This window comes from Emys orbicularis, chromosome 2 (genome assembly GCF_028017835.1).
Source record: "Emys orbicularis isolate rEmyOrb1 chromosome 2, rEmyOrb1.hap1, whole genome shotgun sequence".
NCBI classification, from domain to species: domain Eukaryota; kingdom Metazoa; phylum Chordata; order Testudines; family Emydidae; genus Emys; species Emys orbicularis.
Window position 1 is genome coordinate 394,752 of NC_088684.1, and position 20,849 is coordinate 415,600.

At 49.4% G+C, this 20,849-nt stretch overlaps 1 protein-coding gene across 1 annotated transcript in view; it reads right to left on the bottom strand.

The window, feature by feature from the left end:
* SCRIB (scribble planar cell polarity protein) overlaps positions 1-20,849 on the bottom strand; it is a 195,944-nt gene that overhangs the window by 43,710 nt on the left and 131,385 nt on the right. The window contains exons 31-37 of the mRNA XM_065397800.1: positions 18,671-18,739; positions 6,896-6,946; positions 6,378-6,419; positions 4,579-4,707; positions 1,443-1,541; positions 1,205-1,252; positions 637-796 (exon numbers count right to left, since the gene is read on the bottom strand). Of these exons, the coding sequence (XP_065253872.1) occupies positions 637-796; positions 1,205-1,252; positions 1,443-1,541; positions 4,579-4,707; positions 6,378-6,419; positions 6,896-6,946; positions 18,671-18,739 (598 nt within the window). The remainder of the gene's footprint in view (positions 1-636; positions 797-1,204; positions 1,253-1,442; positions 1,542-4,578; positions 4,708-6,377; positions 6,420-6,895; positions 6,947-18,670; positions 18,740-20,849) is intronic.

Genomic DNA, 20,849 nt, shown 5'->3' on the forward strand with positions numbered 1-20,849 from the left:
GGGCACTGCTAGCTAATGTTAATTGTCAGAGCTGTACAAGCCAGCCCATCCCAGGAGTGGGAATAGACAGAGGCCAAGCAAAGGAGAATCTCAGCTTCCATTTAAAAAAAAAAGAAAGTTTGTAGCACTCCTGGCTGTGGAGAAAAGCTTGAAAATGTGACTCATAGGGGCTCAAAAGCCAGAAGGCAAAGAAAGACCCAACATGTATCATTTTAAAACCAGTCTCATGATTTTTCAGGCCTGACCACAATTGTTTAATAGTTCACTGTAATATTGCTTGAGACACCCTCCCCCCATTAATAATAACCCGGAACCCAGGAGCCAATGGCTGGAAATTAGAATAAATTTCCAATTCCAACCATCCAAGCAGCAGGGTTCCGGAACAACCTTCCAGTAGGAGCAGGGGGACAAACAGCCCAACTAGTTGTAAGGTGGAGCTTGATAAGTTTATGAATGGGATGATAGGACAGGGTTGCCTGTAAGAGTAGAGAACTGGACTCAATGACTCAGGAGGTCGCTTCCAGTCCCATGTTCAATAGGTGGGATCCCCCACTCTCAAAAGCCAACAGGCAGGGGACAGATCCCCCAAGAGCCACAAAAGAGAAACCTAACACCCCAACACTGACTCCATCGCACCTTCCTCCTCCTTCATTTTCTTCAGGTCATCCTCCCCCACCAGGGAGACACGCTTGGGGGGCTTCTCCACCTGCTGCTGTTTCACCTCGATCTCAAAGTACTTTTGCCTCTCACGGAAGGATCGCTGTTCTGGGCTGTGCAGTCCCCCTGACGACAGCATCTGCAACAGCCACAGCAGCATGTCAGCCACTAAAAGACCCTACCCCATATCCAATCCCCCCAGGCAAGTGCTCATGCCTACGTTTCCTGTGTCCCTACCCCACATCCAATCTCTTCAGGCATGTGCCCTGTGCCCACCTTCCCTGGATCCCTGCCCCGTATCTAATCTCCTTGGGTATATGTCCCATGCCTGCCTTCCCCAGGTCCCTATCTCATATCCAGTCCCTTCAGGCACAGGCCACATGCCTGCTTTCATCAGGTCCCTACCCCATGTCTGAACCCTCTCTCCACACTGCCGCAGATAGGAACTTTGCCTCCTATCTACCCACACTGGGATTCTGCGCTTATCCCCCAAGGTCTGTGATCAAGACTCACAACTCCAACTCTATTTCCAGCCACTGAAACTCACCTCAGGAGAAGCTTTAGGTTTCTCGGTGCTTGTCTGACCATGCGTCTCCTGAGGAGAGAGAGAAAAGGGAAACGTTTGAGAGAGGGGCTCTCTTTGTCTTTGCCTCACCCATGAAACAGAACAGCACCTCCTGCCCCCATTCTCAGTCCTGACCCACCTGTGATGCTCCCAGTATCCCCATCGTCCCTGCCACCCCGGTGTCTGTGCAGCCAGGTCATCATCCCTGCCCTACCCCTACCTTATTTGCCTGTGACAGGGGAACCGCTGCAAAGGTCTTGTATGCCTGCTTGACACTGACTGGGACATCCTCAGGAGAGGGGGGTGAGGGGGGACGCAGCTGCAGAGACAGAGACAGAAGAGGTCAGGCTAATCATAGATGCTATAAAGGAGAACAGGAAAAGAACCATCCCCTTATGTGTGTTGAGACCAGAGGGTGGAGCATCAGAGACAGAGCCCCCAGCCTCGGGCAAAGGGGGAGTAGCTGCCATGCACAGTGGCTTCCTTGGACATGAGCATGTTACACTGCTGGCTCTCATGTCCTGGATAGGCCGGTGCCAATGCTTCTGCTGGTGGCAGAGCCTCCTGGGTTCAGTGGGGGTTTCACAGGTGGCAGTGCTGCTCCCAGGCTCCTCAGGGATTTCGGCTCAGCCACACCAGCTTATGTCTGCCTGCAAACAATGGGCTCTCTGGGTGGCCATACACTGGACTCCAGTTCCTGAGTCTGGATTGGGTATGCCAGTTTTTAGATTTCCTCACAGTATTTGTGAAGGCCAAGACTATAACAGAGTTAGGCTACCTCTCACCCTTGTCTCTGGTGCTAGTCCAGTTATCCCTGTAAGAAGGCCTGGCCGTTTCCTCCTGTATTTCAGTGCAGGGGCTATTGCACTCCTACTTAAACCAGCGTCAAAGCAGGTGCCCACACACCCCTACACTGAGGGCTCCTGTAGATTTCTGTGGTCCTCTTACTAGCATTGAGCACATCTCAGCTGCCTTCTGGAAAGGGATCTATCATCTGGAGGACCCACCATTTCCTCTTCTTGACTCCTTAAGCGTTTCCCCACTTAGCATCTTTGCCAATGTATTGACAGAAAAGACTGAGAAGATCCAACAGGACTTCATGTTCCTTGTAACTTGTCTGCTCTCCTCCTTTCACCTTCTGTCTCCCCACATCCCCAATCCTATCCCAGACACACATCTGCCTTGCCCCTATTCTCACACCCTTCACAACACAACCCATCCTAGTCCCCCGGGATAAAAATCCACCTGTGACCCCCCACTTCTGCCACCTCCCTCCTCTCCTTCAGCACGTGCCACCTACGACCACTGCCTTGACCTCCTGCCTCCAGTCTCACTATAGCGGGGTGGTCACCCCTGTCCAGCCCTGAAGGGGTTAAAGCAGCCCTGGAGAGGGCTGTGGTGGGGGAAAAGATAGTCTGATTGGGGGAAGCAGCCACAGCTGGGGCCACGCCCCAATTAGGCCACAGCTGGCCCTATAAGAGGGCTGAGGGCCAGAGGCTGAATCTCTCTCTCTCTCTCTTTTCTTGAGAGAGAGGGACCTGGCTGCCTGGGAGCTGAGAAGGGTACCTGAGGTGGAGCAGTGCTGGGGAAGGGCAGAGGGAGCTGGGGAGCTCCAGTCAGGAAAAACCCCAGGCTGCAGGCCTTGCTAAAAGGGCCAAATAGGTACTGGGGCTGCAGAGGGGCAGCCCAGAAATAGGCAAAGGCAGCAGGTCCTAACCCCCTTGCCGACGATGAGTGGTTTACAGACTGCCGTCTGCCCCAGTGAGCGGGGGCTAGATGATGACTGGCAGTAGCCACTGAGGCAAGGTGGGAATAGAGGGTTGGGGGTTCCCCTGCGAGGGGAGACCCAGAGCGAGGGGGGTACTGTGGTGAGCAGAACCCCTGGGCAAAGGGCACCAAGGGTTCTGGGAGGGACACGGGGCCAGCAGCAGGCGGGACACCAGCCTGCAGAGGGCGCTCCGGGCTGGAAAGAGCAAATCCCTGAGATGACCAGCAGGAAGCACGGCGCCGGTGAGTCGTCACCCCGCCACATTCACCCTTGACTCTCTCTGTTCTGGCTTCTCCTCTCTCCCCTGAAAAGGGAACACGTCTGCTCATATTCTTTACACTGGCTGCCTATAAACAAACTCCTCTGCTCCTAGCCCTTTCCTTCCTATATGGGGAGCGGTCCCCTGCTCAGGGCCTCGTGATGGTGGGGGCAACAGCTTTCCTCACTAGTGGTTATATGGTCTCTCCCCTTCAATTCCACACTTGATTCCTTCCCTCTTTTCTCGCTTCCTCAGCTCCTTCGGCTGCCTTAACTCAGCCTTGCTTGTTTGCTGCCCTTCTCTTTGCTCTAACTGGTGATGTCTATTCTTGTTTGGTTGCCTTCCCTTCTGCTCAGACTAAACAATAGTCTACCAATCTTGGAAAGAGATTTTAAAATACAGTACCTGAATCACTTGAACTCTAGCTCTTCAGCCTGGGTCTCATTTGGGCCCTGACAGGGATGTCTGTCCAATTCATAATGTGACTCTTTGAGGCAGGCTGGGTCTCTCTCTAGGTTTTCAATAGTGCCACACAGGCACTGTAAAAACGAGTAACAGGACCATTGGCCTATTTCCATGCTTCAAGTGGACCAGTGTTCTTGTGTGGTAATTCTTGCCAGGCCCCAGAAACCCTGTGCCTGGGCCCCAGAAACCTGCAGATTCCTCTGCTCCTGATGCCATCTTGTAACAATTGCCAATGTGCAAGCAATCCTTCTGCAAATCAGCAATGGCGCAGTGCTCCCCAGCGAGGGGGGCAGAGCCACACAGCTAGGTAACAGCAAGAAGCTGTTGGCTGTTGCCCTGGTGTGTGAGAGATAATGACAGGACAAAAGATCTGAAGGGCTTTATACATCAAGAGAATGTAGCACCTTCTAAGTAAATGAAAGTCTGAGACTCCATCTGCACTGGGGATTTCAGCCACTGGTGCAGCTGCACTGATGGAAATCCTGGCACAGACAAGCAAAGCCGCCATGTGCCACTGTGCTGCTCACCCCTGTTTGAAACCAGAGTAAGCAGCACGGGTGCAAAGCAGGAATCTGTCTGTCTTTTCTGGGTTCTCACCAGGATAGCATCACTGGTGGTTAGCCAAAGATGGCTGTAACGAGGGCAAATCCCAGTGTACACAAGACTATGGAGCACCCAGCACTCCAGTGCCTTTCAGATAGGGCGGAGAGCTCCTGCAGGGACCAGAGAGGGTTGGTTGGCGTTTGGGCCCATAATGGGCATCACTAGGAGGGTGTGTGTAGCTTGCCCGCCAGGAAGGGTGGCACAACCACCACCAGGCACAGGCTGACTCAGCTCAGTGAGAAGGAACTGCAGGCCACTTACAGAGTTCTGGACACTGGAGCATGACTCAGGTTGCTGGAAGGGGTTGGGGCTGTCTCTGCCCTCCAAACTAGGCAGGGCAGCATTTTGTCGCACCCGGGAGAGAGGCTGAATGACGCCCGGCTTGGTCTGCTTGTGCCCACACCACACAACAGGGAAAAGGCAGAGTAAGGGACAAGAGACAGAAAAGAGAGACAAGAAAAGTTAGGGCAGCAAGACATCCCTGGCATGCAAAAGAGGGGGGCAGATCCTGTTTGAAACCCTTGGGTGCAGCTTCTCCGCCACACTGCCAACCCAGTCAGAGGCAGCAGGCTGCGAAAGGGATAAAGGCACCTTATCAATAGCCCCCATTGATATGTGGGAGGGAGAGCAACAGCAGCTATCCAGCACCAGCCAACACCCCAGGATCACGATGTGCAGAACTAGACAAGCAATAAGGCCATGGCAGGGCCCAGTGGCTCCACACAAGCCCAGGGCACAAGCACAAGTCTGCAGTGCAAGCAGGCAGCTTCCAGAGGTGCAGGAGGGAAGTGTAAGTAAGAGCCTGGGGAGAATGTGGGAGTCGTAAACAGGAGATGCAGATGACAAACAGCAGCTAGTGGCTGGTGTCAGGAGTGAGAGAGAAAAGGATAAGCAAGCACCGAGGGCTCCAGTGGCAGATTGGGGCAGAAGCAGGGATGTGAGAGGGGTCTGGGGTGTTGAGGCTAAGACTAGAGCCGGTTACTCTGGGGTGTTTCGGGGAGATGAACAAATGTGAGACACCGGAGAGAGGGGTAGCAGAGAAGCAAGTAAGCGAGCAAAAGAGAGCACCCACCACGGGAATGAGAGCCACCAGAGCAAGTACCAGAGGGAGCAAGGCTGTGGAATATTCACACTGAATTTTGAGAAAAGGGAAAAAAATAAGCCTTTGTGCATTTGTGCAAATGTGAGGCGTGGCAGTGAGCAGCGTGCAAGGAAAGGAGAGTGTGTGGCCTGGCAGTAAACAGAATGCAAGGAAAGCAGAGGGCAAGACCTGGCAGTAAGCAGTGTGTGAGGAAAGGAGAGGGGAGGCCTGGTGGTAAGCAGTGTGCAAGGAAAGGACAGTGTGAGGCCTGGCAGTGAGCAGAGTTCAAGGACAGGAGTGTGCAGCCTGGCATGGATCACAGTGCGAGGAAAGGAATGAGAGGCCTGGCAGTGAGCATACTGCCAAGAAAAGAGTGTGAGGCTTGGTGGTGAGCAGAGTGTGAGGAAAGAAGAATGTGAGGCCTGGCAGTGAGCAGAGTGCGAGGAAAGGAGAGGGCGAGGGCTGGTTGTGAGCAGAGTGCAAGGAAGAGAGAGGGTGAGGCGTGGGGGTGAGCAGAGTGCAAAGCTTGGCATGGATCACAGTGTGAGGAAAGGAGAGTGCAGGGCCTGGCAGTGAGCAGAGTGTGAAGAAAGGCGAGGTCAAAGCCTGGCAGTGAGCAGAGTGTGAGGAAAGGCGAGGGGAGGCCTGGTGGTAAGCAGTGTGCAAGGAAAGGAGAGTGTGTGGCCTGGTGGTAAGCAGTGTGCAAGGAAAGGACAGTGTGAGGCCTGGCAGTGAGCAGAGTTCAAGGACAGGAGTGTGCAGCCTGGCATGGATCACAGTGCGAGGAAAGGAATGAGAGGCCTGGCAGTGAGCATACTGCCAAGAAAAGAGTGTGAGGCTTGGTGGTGAGCAGAGTGCGAGGAAAGGAGAGTTTGCGGTCTCGCAGTGAGCAGCGTGTGAAGGAGGGAGAGTGCGAGGCCTGGCAGTGACGAGTGTGCAAAGGAAGAAGAATGAGAGGTCTGAGGGCAGAAGCACTTACTGATTTGCTGTCATCTTGCAGTGGGATGAAGTTTATGGAAGCCTGAAAACAGACAAGAGAATGTAAATTGAGAGTCCTAGCTGGAGTCCTCTGGGTCGTCCTGCCCAATTTGAGAGCAATACCAGAGCTCCCAATCTACCCTTCCCAGCTCCTCCTGTCACATGCAGGGAGAGGCCTGGAGTTCTCACTCTGTGCAGCCCATGGCACCAGCCCTCAGTGCCACCCCAGCATAGCCTGTCCTAGCCCTGGCTTAACACCCCGTGCTCTCATAGCTTGTTACTGAGTTTGAGCAAAGCAATTGACACCACAGCTTTTCTGCCATGAAGCACTCACAGACACCAGCCCAGCAGCAGCTAGCAGAAAGGAGCAGAGGGGGAGCAGCTTCTATCCCCTAGGGGCCCTGGCCCGACAACTGCTCCCCACAGCACAGATCTCAGCAAATACCAAGTCTGTGAGACAGTGGAGCCAAGGAACGTGCTAAGAGCAGCAGCACACACTGCACACCAAGAGGCACTTACAAAGCGAGTCTCCCTGCCTGACAGGTGAGCAGGCCGAAGGGCTGCAGGTGGCTGGAGAGGGGCAGCGCCAGGGAGAACCGAGAGGGGAGAGAACCAGAGAAACACTGAAGACACCAGGGTTCCTGCAGGGAAGGCAGAGACAAGCACCCCTTTCCCCAGAGCCGAAACTCCCCTTCCTCAAGCCCCACAGTGAGCATGCTCACTCAGCCTTTTCTAACCCACGGCAGAGAGAGGAGCCCCCAACCCAACTGCTCCTCACCTGCCACAGAGAAAGGACCCAGCACCTGCTTCTCAGCAGGGAACAACCCCTTCCCCACTGCCTCCAGCCCACCACGTGCAGAGAGGGGAGGCCTTGCTGGCTTCTCCCCTGCCAAAGGATCACAGGATTTATCAGAAGGGACCATTATGATCACCTAGTCTGACCTGCCTAGCACCGGCCAGAGATCTTCAGCCAGGGATTTCTTCGAGCCCAGTAAGTTGTGATTGAACTAGAGTGTGTCTTTTACATTATGAGATGCACATAGTTGAAGGCCAGAAGGGATGATTATGATTATCTAGTTTGGCCTCCTGTCTATGACAGACAAAAGAACCCCGCGCAGTGACTCCTGCATCAACTAAGTAAGTTGATCCAATAGTTAATTATCTTCACTGTTAAAAATTTGCAATTTATTTCTAATCTGAATTTGTCTAGCATCAGCTTCCAGACAATGGATACGGGTTTTTTTGGCCAGTTTGAAGAGCCATCTTTTCTAGCCAGACTGAAGAGCCATACCACTATCAGAAATCCCTTCCTCATGTAGGTATTTGTAAAGCATGATCAAGTCACTTCTTAACTTTCTCTTGGATAAATTAAGTAGATTTTTCTTTAATCTCTCACTACAAGGCAGTTTTTTCCAGACCTTGAATCATTCTTATAGCTCCTTTTTGAAGTGAGGACACCAGAAATGGACACAGTATCCAGTAATGGTTTCACTAATGCCAAATAAAAAGAGAATACCACCTCCTTACTCCCACTTGTTAATTCCCTGCTTGCATATCTGAGGGTCACATTCACCATCTTAACTACAGCATTGCACTAAGTACTTTTCAGTGTCCCTGCATTTCAGGATAGAGTCCACAGCTTGTAAGTCTCACATTCTTTGTTCTTCGATATACGATCTTGCAGTTAGCTATAATAAAACACTTTGTTCAAATGAGCCCACTTTACCAAGTGATCCAGATTGGTCTGTATAAGCGACCTGTCCCCATCATTTACCACACCACCAATTTTTGGATCATCTGCAAATTTTATTAGCAATGATTTTGTTTTTTCTTCCATATCATTGATAATGACAGTGAATAGCACTGGGTCAAGAATAGACCACAGTGAAAGCCCATTAAAACATCTCCTTTGATAACAATTCTTTTGGTATAATTACTTTTTGTGAGCTATCCATTAACCAGATTTTAATCCATTTAATGTAGGCCACATTGATTTTATTGTGCTAATTGTTTTAAACATCAGAATGTCAATTGTCTGCATTTCCTAACAGCTTATTTGTACTCATCGCTATCAGCTTCCCCATTTTTCCATTTATATAAAGTCCAAGTCAACCACCCCAATCTTCCAAGGCAGAGAAGAGTATCATCATTCATTCAAGCATGTCTGCTAGTTATATGGTATCTGCTGTGATAGACCCAGACCAGTTGGGAACAGCAGAGTAGCAGAAGGGAGATATACTGGCCACTGGATAAGTAGTTTTCTGTTCCCTGAGTGAACAGCAGGGGCTGTTCCAGGCTAATAGACCACCTGACTCCAATTAACCTGCTAAGAGTCAGGTGAGGCAGTTAAGCACCTGACTCTAATTAAGGCCCCTCTGATGCTATAAAAGGGCTCACTCCAGTCAAGCCAGGGGGAGCTGGGGAGCCAGAGGAGAGGAAGTGAGAGAGAGAGAGAGAGAGAGAGAGGGGGAACTGGGAGCAAGAGGAGGGCAAGAAGCTGAGAGTGAGTAGGCATACTGCTGGAGGACTGAGAAGTACAAGCATTATCAGACATCAGGAGGAAGGTCCGGTGGTGAGGACAAAGAAGGTGTTGGGAGGAGGCCATGGGGAAGTAGCCCAGGGAGTTGTAGGTGTCGTGCAACTGTACCAGGAGGCACTCTAAACAACTGCAGTCCACAGGGCCCTGGGCTGAAACCTGGAGTAGAGGGCGGGCCCGGGTTCCCCCCATACTTCCCAACTCCTGATCAAACACAGGAGGAATTGACCTGGACTATAGCTTCTACCAGAGGGGAAGGTCTCTGGACTGTTTCCTGATCCACAGGGTGAATCTGTGAAGCGAGCAAATCCGCCAATAAGCATAGGACCCACCAAGGTAGAGGAGGAACTTTGTCACACTGCATAAGCTAAAAAGCTCAATTCTAGATCACCTAACATCATGCCCTTCGACTTGTATACCATTCTGAATATCCAATTTAAGAATATGATGAAAAGGGACTGTGATTCTATACCTACTTATTGTACACCAAACTTTGACTTGAACCAGTAGCTTAATATTCACCAATTCATACGGCACTACAGGAGTTTTCATACGTAACTTTTATAATTAAAGTTATCCTATCTGGAACTCCATATGATTTTAACTGCTTTCTATAATGCTTCCCTCCAAACCAAATCAAATGCCTTTGTGAAGTCAATGAAAACAGCAAACATTTTCAATCCCCATTGTCACTTTTTTCCATCAACTGTTAGCGTGTGAATATCTCATCAATGCAACTTTGGCCTGGTCTGAAGCCACACTGTTCCTCACCTACTAATTCTTCTAAAACTGGCTTTAATCTGTTGACAATTGCTTTCATCATGATTTCTCCCTGTACTGGTAATAAGCTTATACCTCTATAATTATTCAGATCTGCAGGATCTCCTTTCTTCACGATTGGTACAACTATTGCCTTTAGCCAGTCATGCAGTACCTCCTCTTGCTCCCATACCACCTTATATATTTTTCCTAGAGCTTTGATAGCACTTGTCCCACCAGCTTTTAGCAGCTCAGCTGTTATATTGTCTATTTCCTCCAGCTTTCCCATTTTTAACTGCTTCACTGCTCTTTCTATTTCTTTTTCTGATGGTGGTTCAGTGCTGCTATCCATTCTGCCTTGCAAGCTTCCCTGTTCATCTAGCATGTCTAGACAGGGTTCAGCACTTTATCCAAATGCTCCTTCCCTGCTTCCAGTCCCTCTTCAGCAACTGTTCTCAGTTCACTGTTAGCCTTTCTTACCACTTGCATAGTTGGCCTGATCATATTTTCCATAGAACATATCCTTTTTGTACATTGTTTTCATAGCTTGTTTTCCTCACACCTCCTCCAGTTGTTCAGCCGCTTCTCTTCAGAACTTTTGCTTGTCCAATCTGCCATTTCTTCACTGCTTTGCATAACACTTTTATTTCTTCCACTTTCCCAGAAGTCTTGGCTTTTTTACACTTTTGCTGTAATGCCAAGAAAATGAAGTGGGTGCATCTCGGAAAAGGGACAAGCGATAAAGTGTTGAAAGGCAGCAGTAGAGAAGCTACATAACATTTTACTTGTTCTATGTACCTAGGAAGCTTGATCATTGTTAATGGTTCCATCAAGAATGAAGTTAAAAGGAGATTTGCTTTAGCTACAAGTGCTACATAGATATTGATGAAATTACAGACTGATAAACACATATTTGGTACCAACGTGAAAATTTATCAGACAAGTGTACTAACGGTATTAGTCTTAGGTCTGGAAGCAGCTGCTTTAAATGAAACAGACATTAGAAAGCTGGAGGCAGTAGAAGATGGCAGGTGGAAATGAAGAAGACAAAGTAGGATGGGAAGTCAGGGTATGGTATTGGCTGTAACTGAAAAGATTACAGTGGTGGGGACACTATAGACAACAGAGGATAGGATGCCAAAGAAAATAATGCAACGCCCGGTTTTTAAGGCCCGGCTTGACAAGGCCCTGGCTGGGATGATTTAGTTGGAGTTGGTCCTGCTTTGAGCAGGGGATTGGACTAGATGACCTCTTGAGGTCTCTTCTAACCCTAATATTCTATGATAATGCAACCAAGATCAGCCAAACCTAGAGGCCGACCATCGACTAGATGGCAGAACATCATACACATTGGCAAGATCAAGCTGTGTTTAATGGAGGAACAAGCCACGGACAGGAATGAAGTTCCCCATGTCTGTAAAGATGCTTTGGGATGAGAATTATATATAAATTGGTAATTTCACCTCTCCTCTTAACCAAGATGGTTTTTTTTTAATCAAAGTAGCCTTTTTTCATGATTGCAGAATTGCACTTTTTTGAGCAGCTAATAAAACATTAACATTTTTGTTTATTGCAGTATGGTTTTAGCCATGCCAGTCCCAGGATATCAGAGAGACAAGGTGGGTGAGGTAATATCTTTTATTGGACTAACTTCTGTTGGTGAGAGAGACAAGTTTTCGGGCTGACACAGAGCTCTTCTTCAGGCCTGGGAAAGATACTCAGAATATCACAGCTAAATATAAGGTTGTTTACAGCTTGGAACAGAGTGTTGAACATAAGAAGTGACCATGTTGTAAGAGACCACAAAATGAAGTGTGCAGTTAACACCTCTACAGCTGTAGTACAGAGGAGGCTTAGTGGATCATAGATTGTTGTAACGAGCCATAAATCTAGTGTCTTTATTGAGTCCATGATTTTTAGTGTCTAAAAAAGAAATTTAATGTCCCAGACTTGTCTTTTGAAGGTGTTGCACAGGCTTCCTTTGAGGATGAGGACTACGAGGTCAGATATGGAATGATCACTTTGTGAAAAATGTTCGCTCAGGGGTGATATGGTGTTTTTGTCTTTTATCATTTTCCTGTGTGAATTCATTCAAGAGAGTAGTGATTGTCTCGTTATACCCACATAGTTGTTATTGGGGCCTCTAGTGCATTGGATGAGGTACATTTTTCTTCCCACTCAACTTTGTTGTGATAATTGGACCTACAAATTTACCCTAATCGTGAGCTCAACTGTAAAAGTACATGAAAGTTTGAAAGCATCACAATAATCTATAATAATTAATGTTGATGAGAAAAGTTGCAAAAGGGAGACAGACTAAATTAGTACAAACCAAAAGGTCTACTGAGGGTGACCAACTGTCCTGATTTTATAGGGACAGTCCCGATATTCGGGGCTTTGTCTTACATAGGCGCCTGTTGCCCTCCACCCCGTCCCGATTTTTCACATTTGCTATCTGGTCACCCTACCTGATATAATTCAAGGACCGTGTTAAGATCATGCCTGCTAAACTAGAAAAGTGCAGAACCAGAAATCAGTGAACCAAAATTGGTGTGTTGGAAACTAGGCCTAATCGGTGGGCAAAATAATGAGAGGATGAGATGGGCTTGGTTCTTGGCAGGTAAAAAGCCAGTGCATGCCTGATGTCGAGGGACTGAAGTCTCTTCTCTTCAGGAGAAGTGTGGCGATTTGGAAAAAGAACAGGTAAGTGAATAAACTGGTTAAGATGGAAATCGGAGATTATCTTGGGTAGAAATTTAGGGTGAAGGTGAAGAAGTATTTCATCCTTGTGACATATTGCAAGGGTGGGGGGTCCATTATGAGGGGTCCCAGTTCACTGACCCTCTTGGCTGAAGTGATGGCCACTAGAAACACCACCTTCCTGGATAGGTGGGACATGGAATATCGCTGAGAGGTCTAGAAAGTTTTGACAGCACATAGCTAAGATTCCATAGTGGTACTGGTTTAATGACTGGCGGGAAAGCCTTGATGAGGCCCTTCATGAACCACATCATAGTTGGGTGGCTAAAGACAGAGTACCAGTCTGCTGGAGGGAGGAAGGCATGAACGGCTGCTAGGTGCACTTGTAATGAGGTGATCAAGATATCAGGGTTCTTTAGAGATAGGAGGTAATCTAAAACGATAGGGGATGCTTGAAGATACTGCCTGAGACTGATTGTGCTGCACCCAGGCGGAGAAGTGTTTCCATTTAGCCAAACAACAGGTTCTGGTCAATTCTTTTCTACTGTGGGTAAGTATAGCCTGGACAGGGGATGAACAAGAGCGCTCTACTTCCAATGCCCATCCAAACACCAGGCCATGAGCTGGAGAGAACCTGGGTTGAGGTGTTTGGCCCTGCGTCCAGAGTTCTGAGAAGGGGTGGATTTTGATTGGAGGGTGGGCTGACATTGACAAAAGCTCTGGAAATCAAAATTGTCTGGGCCAGTAGGGTGTCAGGAGAACGACGTTGGCCTTATGACATATTTTTCTGAGCACATGTGTATGCAGCAGGATGGGAGGAAAGGCATATCTGAAACTGCTCATCCATGATAATAGGAAAGTGTCGCCTTGGGAGTTGCAGCTTATGGCTCCTCTGGAACAATACAGGGGAAGTTTTTTGTTTGTTTGTGATGCAAAGAGGTTCCATAGAAGTGTGCCCCACTGCGTGAAAATGTCTGTGAGTATAGAGTCATGTATTTCCCACTCACGGTCCACTGAGAAGCACCTGCTGAGGTTGTTTGCTAAGGAGTTGTGAACTCCCGGGAGGTATGCCGTCTGGATTGTGATGTTGTGTCTGATGCACCAGTTCCAAAGCCTGACTGCCTCCAGACGCAGTGGGAGAGATCTCGCTCCTCCCTGTTTGTTTATATAGACCACGGTGGTGATACTGTTCAACATCACTTGGAGGTGGAGGGAGCGAATGAGTGGGAGGAAGGCCTTGCATGCAAGGGTGAGTATCCACAGCTCCAGGATGTTGATATATAGTCTGGCCTCCTGTGGGGTCCATATGCCCTGAGCAGTGTGACTGTTCAGGTGGGTGCCTCACCTCAGAATGGATGCATTTGTTACAATGGTGACATTGGCAGTAGAAAAGGGAACTCCCAGACGTACCTTGTCTGGGTTTGATCACCAAACGAAGGAGGAGGTGACCTGGTAGGAATGGTCACCTTGGAGTTGATGTGGTTTGTTGGGCGAGTGGACCAAATTGAGCCAGGCCTTCAGGCAATGTAGATGAAGCATAGCAAAGGGTGTGCCATATGACGTAGAAGCAATAGGTACATTTACACTGTAGTCCTCGGTCTGCGGGAAATCAAAGCATTAGGTTGTCCATAGTTTGAAACCTTTCTGAAAGGAGGAAGGCTCTTGCAGAAACAGAGCCCTGATAAAGTTTATTGTACTCGTGGGGGATAAAACAAACTTTTCTCTATTTGTACGAACCCCCACGGCTGCAAGACTTTGAACAAGGAATTAAATAGCCAACCAGCCCTCCTGACAGTGACCTACCAGGAGCCTTTCTTCAAAATATGGAAAGACTCTGTAGCCCTGATGGCTCATCTGGGCCACTACCTTGGAGAAAACTTTCGTAATCACTCTGGGTGCCATCACTAGCCCAAAGGGGAGGACTCAAAATTGGAAATGCTCCCAGCCCACCATAAACTATAGGAACCTCTTGTGGGAGGGGTGAATGTCTATATGAAAATATGCATACTTTGTGTTGAGAGCCACGAACCACATCCCTCTTGAAGAGAGAGATTTACAACCACAAATCATTCCCCATAATAATACCAGGGGCCAAGCTTCTGGATGCTGTATCTGCTGTATCAACTGCAGCCTGAAGAGCCATTTTCGCTACCAACTTGCCTTTCTCTAGAAGGGAGAGGAGCTGGGCTCCATCCTCAGAGGAAAGTTTGTCCTGAAACGCCACCAGCCTAGAGTAGTTATTAAAGTCCTATTTAGCTAGCAGGGACTGGTAACTGGTGATGAGGAATTGCAAACCTGCAGAGAAGAAGGCCTTTCTCCCCACGAGGTCCAGTGTCTTAGAGCCATTATCTGATGGGTGATCCTTAGATATTGTGACCTATTACATTCCGTAGCAGCCTGTACCACCAGGGAGTTGGAGACAGGGTGGGAGAACAGAAATTCAGCTCCCTTTGCCAGGATGAAATAGCGCCTCTCAGCTTCTTAGGTGTGGGAGCGTATGATGCTGGGGTGCGCCAGACCAATCTCGCCGGTTCCAGTATGGCCTCATTAACTGGGAAGGCGAACTTACTTGGGCCCTGAGGCTGCAGAATGTTCAACAGTCAGTAATGTGGGTCTTGGACTTCCTCCAGAGATATCTGAAGATTACTAGCCACTCTTCAGAGTAAGTGCTGGTATTGCCTATAGTTGCCTGGTGGGGATGAGGAAGAAGGAGAGTCTGCCTCATCTGGGGAAGAATAGGAGATTCCTGTTGGAACCATCAGTACCTGTGGTTCCAGTTCAACATTCTCCTCCTCTTCCTCATACACCAATGAAACCGGTTGCTGATGCAAGAGAGAAGAGTGAAAAGATTCCAGTGTGTCTTGTACAAGGATCCCATGACTGCCAATATGCCCAGAAAGAGGAGCCAAACATTTTGGGGGGATCCCATGACATGGGGTACCATTGGTCCCTAGGGAGGTTGTGTCCATAAGGGTAGAGACTAAGAGTCCTGGATCACCTGTCCAGGCTTGGCTCTCTCCATGGGGATAAATCTGAAAATTGCTCCTGTTGGAATGGCAGAGCCATTGGTACTCAGGCAATCCTGCCTGATGATTATAAGTGAGATGGCTCCTGGGACACCGAAGCAGTATCATTTTCCATGTAGTAATGTCCCTCAGGAGGGCTAGGCCAGAGAAGAGGAGAGACATCCTCTGGTGTCGTGTAGGTCTCTGTGCACCCCAGTTTGCGGGGAGTTCTGATGGTTGGCACCAACAGTACCGGTGCATCCCTGGTTGTGGTGTGCTCTTTGGGCAGATGCTTCAGTACTGTAGAGTCTGGAGCGGCACTTGTGGGTGGAACTGGTGGATTATGGTCCTTGTGCTTCAGTACCAGAGTCACCGACGGAACCAGCGCATCCTTCTTCCTAAGGTCTTTACCCTCCAGCCTGATTTTTTTTTTTTTTTTTGCTAAGTCAGTTCTTTAGGATCTGTGTGTAAGGGCTTGACCGACCTTGATGGGCTTGGGGAAGAACTGTCTCTTATGAACAGACCTCATAGACTTTAAAGTCAGAAGGGACCATCGTGATCATCTAGTCTGATCTCCTGCACTCTGCAGGCCACAGAACCTCACCCACTCCTGAAATAGACCCTAACCTCTGGATGAGTTACTGAAGTCCTCAAATCATGGTTTAAAGACTTCAAGTTATAGAGAATTCACCATTTACACGTTACTAGTTGATACCTGCAAGTGACCTGTACCCCATGCTGCAAAGGAAGGTGAAAAACCCCGAGGATCTCAGCCAATCTGACTTATGGGAAAATTCCTTCCCAACCCCAGTATGGTGATCAGTTAAACCCTGAGAATGTGAGCAAGACACACCAGGCAGATACCTGGGAAAGAATTCTCTGTAGAGTAACCATCTAGTGTCACATCTCTAGCCGTTGGGGATTTTTGCTACTGGCAGTTGCTGATGGGCCACATGCCATCGTAGGCAGTCTCATACCATCCCCTCCACAAACTTATCAAGCTCAGCCTTGAAGCCAGTTAGGTTTTGTGCCCCACTGCTCCCCTTGGAAGGCTGCTCCAGAACTTCACTCTTAGAAACCTTCATCTAATTTCAAGCCTAAACTTGTTGATGGCTAGTTTATAGCCATTTGTTCTTGTGTCCACATTGGCGCTTAACTTAAATAACTCCTCTGCCTCCCTGGTATTTATCCCTCTGATGTATTTATAGACTGCAATCATATCTCCCCTCAGCCTTCTTTTGGTTAGGCTAAACAGGTCAAGCTCTTTAAGTCTCCTCTGATAAGGTAGATTTTCCATTCCTTGGATCATCCTAGTAGCCTTTCTTTGCACCTGTTCCAGTTTGAATTCATTTTTCTTAAACATGGGAGACCAGAATTCACACAGTATTCCAGATGAGATCTCACCAGTGCCTTGTATAATGGTACTAACACTTCCCTGTCTCTATTGGAAATATCTCACCTGATGCATCCTATTCAGCATGCTTTCTGTACATCTTTAGAGCAAGCCCTTTCCAACAGTGCTAACTATGAAGTATCCACACTATGAAGTGGAGGGCTTGCAGATTGGCCCTGGGAAATCACATCTGGAGCCAATGGGAGAGATAGTGGAGGTCTGACTGACAAGATTAGTAGGGTCAAGTACCAGTGTTGCCAAGGCCAGGCTGGTGCTGTAAGTATGAGGTGAGTGTGGTCTTGGACAAGACTCTGGGCAGTAACGGAATCAGAGGGATGGTATACAGAAGGGAGTTCTTCCAGGATAGCAGGAATGCATCCATCAACAACCCTGGGCTCAATTGGCTATGCAAAACCCACACAGGTGAATCACCTCCTGGCATAGCTGAGCTGAATGTGATCCTCCCTGCCTGTTTACTTAAAACATAGTTGCTATGTAGTCTGTTAACACCAGCAGATTTTTCCCTATGTGGAAGGAAGGCTGAACAGGCTAGATGGACAGCTTGCAATTCCCTGACATATATGAGTTTTCAGATCTTGAGAAGACCACAGACTTTGAGTCTGCAGGAACCCCATGCGCACATCCCAACACAGGGACAATGCATCTGTGACTATTGTAGTGTCGGTTGTGGGGGAACAAAGGGAACCCCCAAACATTCAGAGGCCCTGTCCATGAGTCCAGAGATGACAAAACTAACATTGGTATTCAAACCATCCTGTCTAGATGATGAGGACTTGGGGCATGCACCAAAACTAGCCATCCTTGTCACTTCCTCAGGTGTAGTCTGGCATGCTGCACTACAAAGGTAAACGTTGCCATGTGTCCCAAAAGCCAAAGGCACCTACACACTGTGGTGTCAAGATGAGCTTTTAGTTTCAGAACTAAGCTCCACTCAATGGGCCTTCCCACCAGGACTGCTCTAGTGAATTCCATTCTCTGTACTAGTTTCAGGATTAATTTGTCCCATAAATATGGCCTACATTCTTTGTTCCTAGATGTAAACATTTACATTTAGTCACAGTAAAATGCATATTGTTTGCTTGTGTCCAGTTTACCAATAAATCCATATGGTTCTGAGTCAAGGATCTGTCCTCTCCACAGGGCCGGCTCCAGGCACCAGCCTACCAAGCATGTGCTTGGGGCGGCACCTGGAGGGGGGCGGCGCTCAGGCCCAAGAGCGGGGCCACGACTGGGCTCGCCGCCCTCCCCGCGGCGCTCCGGCCGCCGGGGAGAGCGGAGCCGCAGCGGGCTCGCCGCCTTCCCCCGATGCTCCGGCCGGTCAGGGACAGCGGGGCTGCCCTCCCCCGGCGCTCCGGCCGGCCGGGGAGAGCGGGCCCACGGCCGGGCTCGCCGCCCTCCTCCCGGTGATCTGGCCGGTCGGGGAGAGCGGGGCCCCGGCCGGGCTCGGCGCTCTCCCCTGCCACGCTCCCCGCCGGGGGGTGGGGGGCGGCGGGAGGCTTTTTTGCCTGGGGCGGCAAAAAAGCCAGAGCCAGCCCTGCCTCTCCATTATTTACCACTCCCCCAATTTTTGTGTCATTTGCAAACTTTATCAGTGATGATTTTATGTTTTTTCCAAGTCCTTGATAATAAAAATGTTAAATAGCCTATGGCCAAGAATCAACCCCTGCTCAACGACAATTCCCCAGTTACATTTTGAGACCTATTAGTTAGCCAGTTTTTAATCCATGTAATGTGCCATAGTAAATTTATATCATTCTAGTTTTGTAATCAAAACGCAGAGAGTTGGCCTCCTGTTCCACCCTCCCATACTGAAACCTTCTTGCCTGTGAGGTACCCGCTGCCCTTCCCCAAACTGTCAGGCCTCGGTGTGAGGGACTCACCTGCTGGCTGCTCGGTGAGTAAGAGGCATCCCGCCTGGAGCTCCCAGGCCCAGACTCGCCTGCTGGAGCCTGAAAAACACAGACAAAACCATGCAGTTACTGCACAGCTGCAGCTCCTGTGCATCTGACCTGGCGCTGGGCTCAGGGGCCATGCAGCAGGGGAGCAGAGCTAGCATCTGGACTTGTGCCAGGAGCAGCCACCACACAGTGGGCGAGCAGAACTAGCACTGGACCCAGGAACAGCTGCCGCACAGCCAGCACGGGGAACAAGAGAGCAGCACTACCCCCAGGTCCATACCCAGCTGCTGGGGCAAGGCTGCCTCCCCTGGCACTTGTCTGAATCAAAGCCCTAAAATAGCCTCGCTGCACCCCATAACTGGGTTAGAGGTCTCAACTCCTCTCCAGCAAACAATAAAGGCCACAGCCCAGACAATTCCTCCTGCCCAAGGGCCCCTTCTGCTTGGAGAAGAGGGAGATGACACGTTCCCAACCCCACCCACTGCCCGGCAACAAGAAAGCAACAGATCCAAAGAGATGGGGAGGGGGCGAGCCTTGAACCTTCCTCTCTGTCTTAGGCTTGGTCTGTACTAGGAAATGAGGTCAATATAACTATGGCGTTCAGGGGCGTGAAAAATCCACCTTCCTGAGTGATGCAGTGAAACTGACATAACCCCCAGAGTAGACAGCGCTTGATCAGCGGGAGAATTCTGCAATGGTGCCTCTTGGGCAGGTGGAGTACCTACGCTGATGGGAGACCCCTCCTGTTGGCATAGGTAGCATCTAACGCAAGTGCTACAGCAAAACCGCTGCACCGTTTTAAGTGTAGACAAGATCTTAAGCACTTATACGGCCCCCATCACAGTTGACTTTTAAACAAACTTTGTATTTGTGGATAATCTAAGCACTGTACCCAGATGTACAGATTCATAGATTCTAGGACAGAAAGGGACCTCAAGAGGTCATCGAGTCCAGTCCCCTGCCCTCATGGCAGGACCAAATGCTGTCTAGACTATCCCTGATAGACATTTATCTAACCTACTCTTAAATATTACTCTTTTCTTAACCTGTGTATTATATAATTTTTTAACATTAGCGTTAATAAAAATTTTAAATCTGAGCATCCCCCAGTCTTTCATGTATTTATCCTCCCAATACCTCTGTGGGGTTGGAAGGTGCTATTATACCCATTTCATGGATGGAAACTGAGGCATAGAGGGCTGGATTCACAAAGCTATTAGCTGCCTAAAGATGCAGATAGCCCAGTGGGATTTACAGCAGTGCCCAAGTGCTTAGGTCGCAGAGTTCCTGTAAATTCCACCTATCTCTGGCTCCAGATAACTAGATACCTTTGCAAACCTGGCCAAGTGACTTGCCCAAACTCTGTGGCAAAGCCAGGAATTAAACCCAGGTCCCCCAAGTCTCATGCTAGCCCCAAAATCAGTCGGCCAGCCTTCTTCTCTTTCTCTTCCTATTCTGCCCTTTGGGGCAAACCACAAGGGACATGGCGTTGCAGCTGCAATAGTCTTTTCATCACTGTAGCCTAGGTTCTCAAACAAAGGATTTGTCCTACACAGAGCAGCGTAAACCTGAGAGTTCATGTTCCAGATCCAGTTGTGAAATCTGGGATTCTGTCAAGGCCAGCAGCAGAGCTGTGGGGAGCTGGCTATGCGTGCCGGGAGCTAGGAGCTGTGCTGCACACTGTCCTAGCGAGCTGGGCTGTCTTCGATGTACAGAAAGGACTCGGGTTTGGACAATGCCAAGTACGTAAATGTGACACTGACATAGGACAAAAGGCTCCATTCTTTGCCACTCCCTGCTGTGACCAAACCTCAGAAAGACAGGAGCACAAGGGCACGGCCACCCTCCAACCATGCTGTCAGTAACACTTCCCGAGAGATGGTGCTCTGGGGGCATTGTCATGCAAACCCCTCTGTTACTGACCACCCTCCCCCAGTGTAGACTGGGGCACAGGGACGCTGCCACCCCTAGCCCATGTCACTGACTCTCCCAGCACAGACAGGGGCACTGCCACCGCCACCCCCTGTGTCACTGACCCTCCCAGCACAGACAGGGGCACAGGGGCTCTGCCACCCCCATCCTGTGTCACTGACCCCTCCCCCCCAGTACAGATTGGGGCACAGAGGCACTGCCACCCCCATCCCGTGTCACTGACACCCCC